At 43.0% G+C, this 10,694-nt stretch overlaps 2 protein-coding genes across 2 annotated transcripts; one reads left to right on the top strand and one right to left on the bottom strand.

The window, feature by feature from the left end:
- Positions 1 to 550: 550 nt before the first annotated feature.
- LOC133815017 (uncharacterized) lies at positions 551 to 1,636 on the bottom strand. Its single transcript, XM_062247912.1, has 2 exons — positions 1,293 to 1,636; positions 551 to 878 (listed from the first exon to the last, which is right to left on the bottom strand). The coding sequence occupies exons 1-2, from the start codon at positions 1,634 to 1,636 to the stop codon at positions 551 to 553; spliced, it is 672 nt and encodes a 223-aa protein (XP_062103896.1).
- Positions 1,637 to 9,702: 8,066 nt separating this feature from the next.
- LOC133815016 (uncharacterized) lies at positions 9,703 to 10,041 on the top strand. The gene has a single exon (XM_062247910.1). It carries the CDS (start codon positions 9,703 to 9,705, stop codon positions 10,039 to 10,041), a length of 339 nt encoding a protein of 112 aa, XP_062103894.1.
- The last annotated feature ends 653 nt before the right edge of the window (positions 10,042 to 10,694 follow it).

The raw sequence follows: 10,694 nt of genomic DNA, 5'->3' as shown, positions 1-10,694 counted from the left end.
TATAAAATAGTTGTTCGTGTAAAAATGGGAATAAACGTGCATTACGACCAATTAATAAAATATTTGAATAATAATTGGATGTTATAAAAATTGGAAAAAACAGGCATTTACAACCATTAAAATTGGACAAAGTCTATAATCACATTGGTCGTACAAAATTGGCAACAATATGCATTGCAATCAGTGTTATACTAAAATTTTAAACAATAAATTATTGGTAGTACTTTTGAAGTTGTTTGTCATTCCAGTATCTTGTGACCAACTCGCCGTTCAACCACGCATGTTTATGTGTGCCAGGTTGTAAAATGTCTATGATCTGGTACGATCCTTCCTTGTTAGGCCCCAAAACTCTTGATGCAGGATCCTGAGTTTTTTGGAGCACTTGTCTCAAGACCAGATCTCCTATTGCAAACTTCCTATTTTTGACCCAAGAGTTAAAATATCAAGAAACTTTTTGCTAGTAAGCAGCTACTCGCAACTTTGATTGTTCTCGTCATTTGTCAATTAGGTCAAAAATTGCATCTAGCAATTGATGATTTTTATTTTGATCCTACATACTTCTTTGATGTGATGGGGGGGTTAACTCGACTGGTATCATTGCTTCATCCCCATATGCTAAGGAAAATGGTGTATGACCAGTTGATGTACGAGCAGTAGTGCAGTATGACCATAGTACCTTTGGTAGGATGTCTAACCAATTCCCTTTTGCTTGCTCGAATTTCTTTTTCATGGTATCTTTCATAGTCTTACTAACAGCTTCTATTTTCTGTTTGGTTGAGAAACTATTCATGATGACATGTCTTGCATAGAAGTCTATAAATAGATCTCTACCAAATTGTGTACCATTATCTGAAATAATCTTTTTTGGTAATCCATACCTGCATATGATATTTTCACTGCAAAATCAAGTGCTTTCATTGAAGTGATATTTTACAGTGGCTCTGCTTCATTCAATTTAGTAAAATAATTTACTTCAAACTTGACTCCTCATTTTTCTGTAGGTAGCTACCGGATCAAATCTATTCCCCATACTACAAAAGTCCATGGACATTGCATTTGTTTGAGTTCATTAAGGGTTGCTCGAGGTATCTTGGAGAATCTTTGACACTTGTGACACTTTTTCACGTATTCTAGTGCATCTTCTTCCATTGTTGGCCAAAAATATCCATACCTTCATATTTTCTTCGCTAGGCTCTGCCCCTACATGATTGCCACATAATCCTTCATGTACTTTTATCATCAACAATTCAACTTCTGTTTTAGTAACACATCGAAGTAGGGGTATTGAGTACCATCGTCTGTACATTACTCCATCAATGATTACATATCTGACAGCTCGCCCCAATATTTTTCGTGCTTCATTTCTGTCTAAAGGTAAAGTACCCTGCTCTAGGTAAGTGGCAATAGGAGTAATCCATGATGGAGAGTTGTCTAGCAGCAACATCATTTCTTTTTCGTGGATGCTAGGCTGGGCAAGGTGTTGAACTGGTATCACATTCAAAGTGTCTCCATCCTTGGCACTTGTCAACTTAGCCAAAGCATCATCATTTGAATTTTGGTCGCATGGTACCTGTTGTATGGTGTATTTTTTGAATTCTGGAAACAGGTCTTTAGCTTTGCTCAAATATGCAGCCATCTTCATTCCTCAAGTTTGATATTCATCAATGATTTGATTTACAACTAACTGGGAAACGTTGTTGATATCTATTGACAAGGCTTTAACATCTCTAGCAAGTCTTAATCCGGCAAGTAAGGCTTCATATTTCACTTCAATATATGAGGCATTAAATCCAAATCTTCATACACAATGAATAGGATGTCCTTCGAGTGTAATTAAAATTAGACCATATTTAGAGTTATGCTTGTTTAAGGAACCATCAACATATAACTTCCATGTTTCTCCACGTTTATGGATGGTGCTATGACTTGCTCATTATTGTCTAATATACATGAACACCTAGCAATGAAATCCGCTAGTGTTTTCCCATTTATTTTTGTTTGAGGCTGGTAGGTAATTTCGTATTTCCCAAGCCCTATTGCCTATTTACGCAGTTGACCTGGTGCCTCAAGTTCTTGCAGGATCTGCATGAGGGGTTGATTGGTTAGAAGCTTGATCAAGGAAGCTTGGAAATATGGTCTAAGTTCCCTTGCTGGAAGAAGTAAGAAATATGCCAACTTTTCTATTAAAGGATATCTCGTTTATACTCCTACCAGCCTCTTGCTAATGTAGTACACCGAATGTTGAGTTTTGTCTTCTTCTTGTATAAGTGTTGCACTAACAGCATGTTCTATGACGACTAAATAAATGAGAAGAGTTTCGCCATCAACTGGTTTTGAAAAAATAGGTAGTCCTGCAAGATGTTCTTTGAGATTGTGGAAGGCTTTTCACACTCCTCTATCCACTCAAACTTTTTGCTCCCCTCTAGCAAGTTGAAGAATGGAATGCACTTGTCCGTTGATTTTGATACAAATTTATTAAGGGCTGCTATCAATCCAGTGAGGATTTGCACATCCTTAATCTTTGTTATCAATTTCATTTCAATCAAAGCATTGATTTTCTCGGAGTTTTCTTTTATTCCTCGTGAACTAATATTGAACCCTAAAAACTTTCCTGAGCCTACACCAGATGATCATTTTAATGTGCTGAGCTTCACATCGTAATGCTTCAAAATCTAAAAGCACACAACCAAGTATTGCCCATGTGCCCAGCCTTCTTGGATTTGATTAGCATATCATCGACATAAATTTCCATGTTATTGCCTTTCTTATTCTTAAACATCATATAGAAAAATCACTAGTACGTTGCGCTAGCATTTTTAAGTCTAAAAGGCATTACTTTGTCACACTATAGGCATGTGTGTGTTAAAGCTGGTATGTTCCTCGTCATGAGGGTGCATGCTAAATTGATTATACCTGGACTAGGCATCCATGAAAGTTACGATTTTGTGTCCTACAGTGGCATCAACAAGCTAGTTGATCATGGGCAAAGGAAAATAGTCTTTCAGACAGGCTTTATTTAGATATATAAAGTCAACACAGGTTCTCCATTTTCTATTGGGCTTTGGTACTAGGACCGGGTTTGCAACCCATTCAGGGCAAAAAGCTTCTTGTATAAACTCATTTTCTTTTAACCTCCCAACTTCCTCCTTCAAGGCCTTGGATCTTTCTTTGTCGAGCAGCCTCCTTGTTTTTCTAGACTAACTTGAAGTTGTTTGTTTCAATATTCAAAGCATGACTAATCACGATAGGGCTAATTCCTATCATATCTTTGAGTGACCAAGACAAACAATTATGATTGTGTTTTAAAAAGCTTATGAGTTCACTCTTGACTTCTTCTACAAATATTTTTCCAATCCTAACTGTCTCGGCTGGTTCTTTTTTATCGAGCGGGGCTTCCTCGAGCTCTTTGATTGGTCCTACTCTAGTGTCATAATCCCCAAAGCGAGGATCAAAGTCAATTTCCTAGCTTTGGGAAACACCCTATTTGGAGGTTTCTTCCTTGTTCGGAATAGCCTGCACGTGTTCCTTTGTGTTACTAACTTCCATTTTTAATGTCGGCCTATTTATTATGGGACTAGCAAAGATCGTGCTGGTCAAGACTAGGCCTTTTTTGGCAGTGGTGATGGAAGAATTGTAACATTATGTAGCGTCTCAATTTCCCTTGACACATCCTATCCCAACATTAGTTGGGAACTTCATAGTAAAAAGGAAGATAGATGATAGTGCCCACAAAGCAATAAGTATTGGCTTACCAAGCAATACATTAAATTCGATGGAAGACCGACTACCACAAAAGTTCCCATTACAGTGTTGTTTGTTGGTGTAGTTCAAACAATGACTGCTAGCTTGATTACTCCCATTGGAGCCATTCCTTCTCTAGTACAACTATGGATGCCAAAAATCCTCCAAGGAAAAAAGGGCTGGTCCCTTATTGAAGTAAACGGCTAAGGGGCACCGAAGGCATCAAGTATGTGATAGAGGCAGATGGTTATTACGTGCCACCAAGAGGCCACAAGCCTCACGAGGTCATTCCATGCCCATGGGAGGAAAATGTGAGATGCCCCCGTCTCACGCACATACCTCTAAGCCGCATCCCCTCACAAGACGCCTCCGTCTTGCGTGCATGGCTCTTAGTCGTGCCCCTCGCGAGATACCTCCATCTCGCGCGTATGCACCTAGCTATATCGTTCCTTGCGGAGCCATGGCCCATGCCTCGTGAGACCCTCCATCTCGTGTATGTGCACCCAGCTGCATTGCGCCTCGCGAAGTCATGGCACCTGCCTCGCAAGACCCTCCATCTTGCGCATGTCCACCCAGCTACATCATGCCTGGTGAAGTCACGGGCCCCGCCTCGCCATCTCTTACATGTGCACCCAGCTGCATCGCGCCTCGCAGAGTCACGACCCCCGCCTCGTGAGACCCTCCGTCTCGTGCATGTGCACCCAGCTGTATCGTTGTATGCGGCATGTAATGCCTATGCGTCTCACCCTTGGTGTGCATACAAGGTGTTGTGTCTCATCACATACGCCACAACTCTTGTTGAAGAGGCCTTATCCCCCTCCCTGAGATAAGCGCCAACAACAGGGCACATTCTCCCCTGTGGGTCTCATAAGATGTATAGTCAAGGACCTCTTGAACATATGTTCAAGGAAGGTTAGGGAAGACCTCACAACGATTCGGTATGAAGTCAGAAGAGGTACGGAATGCACTTACCAACAGAGAGGAGTTAGAGTGCGGATACGATGTCCACGCCAGACAATTATTGGCAGTATTAGAATGGTACATAGTAAGGACTCCCCAAGCATGCGTAAGATGTACGTACCTGACTAGTAGTGGAGGTATGACACAGTACCAAGGCAGGAGTACTTTTACAGACCCCTGACATATACTGGAACCAACCACCATTCCTCCAACACCACTACCACCTACAGCCTGAATATGCAGCTCCCTGTCTCTTCGGGACCACAATGTACCAAGAGAAATTAGAGCTCACCTATAAATAGGGCCTCACTTCATCATTGAAAGGGGTTGTAAGGTTCATTGTATACTTAGACTATTAAGTAATATACGAATGTTTACTCCATTGTTGATCTGCACTTATTTTTCCTCAAGTCTATTCTAAGTTCTTACTTAGTTATCTTCTTACTAAGCTTTGAGTTTTCTGACCTAACATCGTTGATGAGTTCCCACCATCAACAAAAACCATACAAAGTTTGTCTAAAGGGTTCGAGGTCTCGAACAGAGAGCTCCATTCTTTTAAGGGTTGGTTTTAACATTATATTTACTGAAGAGCCATGATCAACCATTGTCCAAGCCACTATCATATTAGTAATTTGTGCTTCAATTACCAAGGGGTTGTTGTGTGGGAATTTAACATGGTTAGTGTGTTTGTCAGTAAATGTAATAGGTTTACATTCATACCGAGGTATTTTGGGAGTATGCTCCTTGATGGCCAGCACATCTTCACAAGGTTCATGACATAGGATTCGAGCATATCTTTCTATGAACTTTCTACTATCACCAGCTAAGTGTGGTCCTCCACAGATCATGTCTAGTTGCCCTGCTATCAAGGCAGGTAACTATGGTTGGGCTGGTGCATTATTTTTGTAGCAGTTCATTATTGGTTGGGTGGTCGATGAACATACCTTCTCATTGCTTGGTGATTTTGACGAATTAAAAACTCAATCTCGTCCTTGAGTTGGTTACACTCATTACTGTTATGTCCATAATCATTATTATTAGTCTACTTGTGACTCTAGTAAGGTAGAGTAGGTGGTGAAACGGGGCACATATTATCGAGGCTTATCCTTGGTCTTTGCTCGTTAGTTATCACTATTTTTGCCATTGTTGAGTATTCTGATTACTTTTATTCCCATTACCATTGTTTGTTTGGCTCTGGTTAGAATTTGCACCTGGGATCATGCATATGTTAAATCATTCATCATGCTCTATACAAGATAAGCAGGCAAACAAGGCATTCAAACACATATTCAAACATATTAGTCAATCATACCAACCAACCCTGAGTCGAGCTTGTCACTGACAGCGAGCGTACATGTTCAGTCAATCTCCATAACCAATAACCTTGGCTCGCTCTGATACCAAGTTGTAATGCCCTACTTCCTTAGAGTCGTTACTAAGTGAGTTTAAAAATGTGCATTCAACTCGCTAATCGAGGTTTTAGGTCAAACAGTGTAATTAAGCCATAAACAGAGGAAAAAACTTTAGAAATAATCTCATTTCATTGAAAATCATAAAAGTCTAACACTTGGGATCCCAAAATACAGTTTAGAAACATTTACAACATATAAATTGAACCAAGTCGACTAAACGACAAAATCTAAGTTTATTTACAAACATCTCCCAAAATCCACTGGCTGTGGCAGCCAGGCTGGCCAAACATGTACACGTCGCTTCACGCCTGCTACACTCATGGTTGGTTGGCTTTCTCCTTGCCCTTACCTGCACCACAGAGTATCTGTGAGCCGAAGCCTAGCAAGAAAACCCATAATAGATAACATATGACAAAATCAACACATATCATATAAACAGGCCGTCAATAGGCTAAACACATACGGCCAAGCCGTCCCAGGTACTTTACTAGGCCTTGGGTTCGCGGTCCACACTGTGAGGATATCCCAGATATCCTTTAAGGACTCGCCCTGGCAACTCGCACTCCACGTGCTCAACGCTGCTCCCGGCCCCTTGCCGTACTCGGCCTTGCACTCAATGTGCCTAACGCCGTTCCCGGCCCTTTGTCGTTTCCCGGCCCCTGCCGACCTCGACCTACATCGTTCCCGGCTCTTGCCGATCATTCACATAATTGCATTCAAAGTATAATAAACAAGTATGGAATACTAGAAAATTCAATCAAAGGGCTACGCCCTGCAATTCAAACACATTGGGCTCAGCCCTGCATACAAGCTCTATGGGAACAAGGGTTTTCTTACCTGAGTCCCGAGCAATCCGAGCACCGATGTCCCAAGCATAGTCCTCTAACTTGAGCATCGCCGAAACCCTAGTCACAACACATTAACAATATCCATCCATCAAGTTCTAATCCAATAAATAACTTTGAGCCATAACTCTAACCTCCGGAACCTTGAATTCTATCAATCTGGGTGATAAAATCCATCCCGAGCCTTAACCACTGAGTTCCCAAGCCTAAACACCCTTTAAAACACAAACTGGCACTAAGAGTTACAGCCCTACCCATAAGCGTCGCGGCTAGCCTCGAAACAGAGGCTAGCACCTCACTGCCACCCACATGGGCCGCGGCGCACATCACCAAGCGCCGCGGCGTGCATCAAGCTTCTCGGCCTCCCATGGCCGTGCACGCACACGAGCCGCGGCATGCACCTCCTAGGGCCGCGGCCCTAGCCTCCAAACCCAGAATTTTCCTTCTTTTCCTGCACTTTCTTCAAACCAGCTCATCCATAATCAACTTAACCCAACAATTTAACCCAAAAATCAAGCTTAAGTCTCCCAACCACACCATCTAAACTTTTTCTATAAGTTCACACAGCCAAGAAACTCAGCTCACAACCAAACCTAACATCATAATCTCAATTCACATGCAGCTCATGATTTTAACTTCAACTCAATTGAAACTCAAGAGATTTAAAGGTTAAACTCCTTACCTCAGTTGATAATCCCTAGCCTTCTTTGCTCCTCCACCTTCAAAGCTCTCTCTCACAGCAAGCCTCAAGCCTTGGATTTCTGCTGAAATTCTCCCAAGCTCACACACCACAGTCCAAGACAATAAACCGACCTTGAGAGGATTAAGCTAAAAACTGATTCTTCCTTTTTATTCCAGCAGTTTCCTTACTTAACTATATCTAACTTTATCCTTACAAAATGACCAAGCTGCCCCTTAAGCTTAGCCCCTAACCTTAATTGACTCAAGGGAAATTTAGTCATTTACCTAATCCCACTAAGTCCTCGAGGTCCAAAATATTAATTTCCCCAATATCCCCTACTAGACATTCTATCCTCAAATATATCTCCACATATTTATTATCACAACCCGATAACCCCATAACACATCTAATACCCAAATTACCCCTCAACTCGCCCCGAGTTGGAATCTCAACCCCATTGTGACTTCCTGGCTAACCGCTCCCCATGACTGTCTCGGATCGTGCTGCACAGATATATCACATATATATCGCATTTATCACATATATACCCCTAACATCCAGACGGGGCCCACATGCACATTTAACTCAACTAAACATGCATCATTATCATATATTCACATAAATCCACATATTAACATATTAAATCATTTATTGCCCTCCAGGCACACTAATCAAGGCCCTAGCCCTATTAGCAAATTCAAGTCGTTACAATTTCGATGGTCAACATTTTGGTCCTTTCATTGAGAATAGAACTCAAGACCTCCAAAAAAGATCAAATGGAAAAAGCATCCAGAAAGACGGAACAAACTTCTAGTGTTGCACCAACCCAGCCTCTTCCACAAAATGTGGTCGAGGATGAGCCACAAGTGAAGTTTGAAGAGGAGGAAATGGATTCTGAGACCTTGAGGACAACACTGATTGTGTTACAGGAGGAGTTAGCCAATCTAAGGGCTAATCAGGAGAATGTGGCTGAAACAATGGCATGGCAACAGAGAGAAATTGACCGACAACATCAGGAGTTGAACAAGCGGCAGGCCGACATGGACCACCTGTAGAGGGACGCTACTGCCACTCTAGAGGCAGCCATTTAGTTGGCTCGGGGACAACCTGCGCCAACCACTCAATGGGATCAGCCACCAAGTGTACCACCACAACAAGGTCCACATCCAAATCATCCACAACATCACCACACTCCGCCTGAACCGGCAAGCCCTCAGAGGCCGAAGCAACCTCCTACTGCTCAAAAGGATATTCCATTTCAAGATCTTGAGTAGCAATCACCTTCTCACATTGGTCGAGATAATGCCTAGCATCAAAGGTAAAATTCAGCCGGGCAGCCTCCCCGAAGCCCTAGACGCCAAACTGCTAAGGATCCAAATCCGCCAAGCAGGGGGCAACGTCCTTCTACTGGAAGAAGGAAAGTTGAGTCAGGCTTTGCATTCAGGGGCCCCCCACTACATAATAATGCCTGGGACCCACCGGCCAATGCAGGCCTCCCCTAGATGCTTGGGATGTACCAACAAGAGGAGGAAATAATGCGATCAGCAGGTCACACCATAGCTGGTCACATTTTAGGGATGGCCATGACTATAATGAAGCTGATTCCGGCAGAGGAAATGTTGGTCGAAGGCAAGGAGAGAGGAGTGGAGATCGAAATGCCCCATCAAGAGAAAACCGACCGACGAGCCAGAATGCTGGGGGGTAGCCTAGGCCACCTAACGTCTTTGATCAACTGGGCGCTAGCGAGCAAAGGCATAAGGATGATGACTTGAGGGACGTGCTCAATGATAGGCGAGAAAGGCACGACGAGTATGTCCCTCCAGCACCGGTCACCTCAATAATTCCTGACGCTGTACGGGCCTAGCTTGATGCACTAAATCAGGCCGTCCAGCAGCTGGTGGGGAGTCGAACATCCCACATTGAGTATGATCGGAGAAGAGGCACTCCGTTCATACAAAGAATAGCAATGGCCAATACCCCCAACAAATTTAAGATGTCGGTCTTACCCAACTTCAATTGATTTGGAGACCCAGTATCTCATGTGAATAAATTCGAGATACAAATGGACATCCAGAAGGTGTCAGAGGACGCTCGATGCAGAATCTTTCCGACCACCTTATCTAATACTGCTCAAGAGTGGTTTTTCAAGTTTCCTCCTGCTAGTATAGTGTCACGGGAAATGTTCATGAACGAATTCTATGGGCAGTTTTATGCTGGTCAAGTACATGTGACCGAAGCCAACCAATTGGTCAAGATACGCCAGAAGGAGGGCGAATCCTTGAATGAGTATGTCCAGCATCTTATGCAAGCTGCTGCTAGGGCTAAGACTGTTGGTGATGAGGGGAAGATGATGGAACTTACTGCTGGAGTATGGCGCCATTCATCCCTCTGGAAAAATTAAGGAAAATGGGGTGAAGAGCACCCAAGAAATTTTAGACTGAGCAGACTGGTATATCAAGCTTGAAGAGCCAATTGCCAATGAAGGTAAGGTGCCTGCAGACGACCAGGGTCCAAATGAAGATCCCACCAAAGTCGCCAATGGGTCTGGGAAGCCCAATGGCAACGACAAAAATAACAGGAAAAACGGAGGGAAAAAGGCGAACCACAAACCGTCAACTTCTGAGAATAAGCGCCCTAAAAGTAATAGATACAAGCCAAGGTTCACCAATTACATGGCCCAAGTCAAAAGCAAAGTAGAAGTGTATCTGGCTACCGACACCACTGTCCCTTACAAGTGACCAGTGTCGATCAGGAAAGATATCTCTAAAAGAGATACAACCAAGTTTTGTCGTTTTGATAACGACTATGGTCATGACACCAATGAGTGAAACCAGCTTAAAGATAAGATTGAGTTCCTTATCAGACAATGACACCTGAGAAGATATGTACAAGCCACTGGAGGTTCTCAGCGAGAGGCTCAAGGAGGCAACGAGCAGGAACCTGTAAGCCAACACTCACCCCCTTTACAGCCAGCTGCAATGGTGGGTACATTGCTGACCATCTGTGGCAGCCCACACCTAGCAGGTGATCGTGGGAAGGCAAGGGAGCGATACG

The sequence above is a fragment of the Humulus lupulus genome, chromosome 2 (assembly GCF_963169125.1).
Source record: "Humulus lupulus chromosome 2, drHumLupu1.1, whole genome shotgun sequence".
In the NCBI taxonomy this organism is placed as follows: Eukaryota; Viridiplantae; Streptophyta; class Magnoliopsida; order Rosales; family Cannabaceae; genus Humulus; species Humulus lupulus.
The sequence above is the reverse complement of the archived record's forward strand: the minus strand, read 5'-3'. Positions and strand labels throughout refer to the sequence as shown.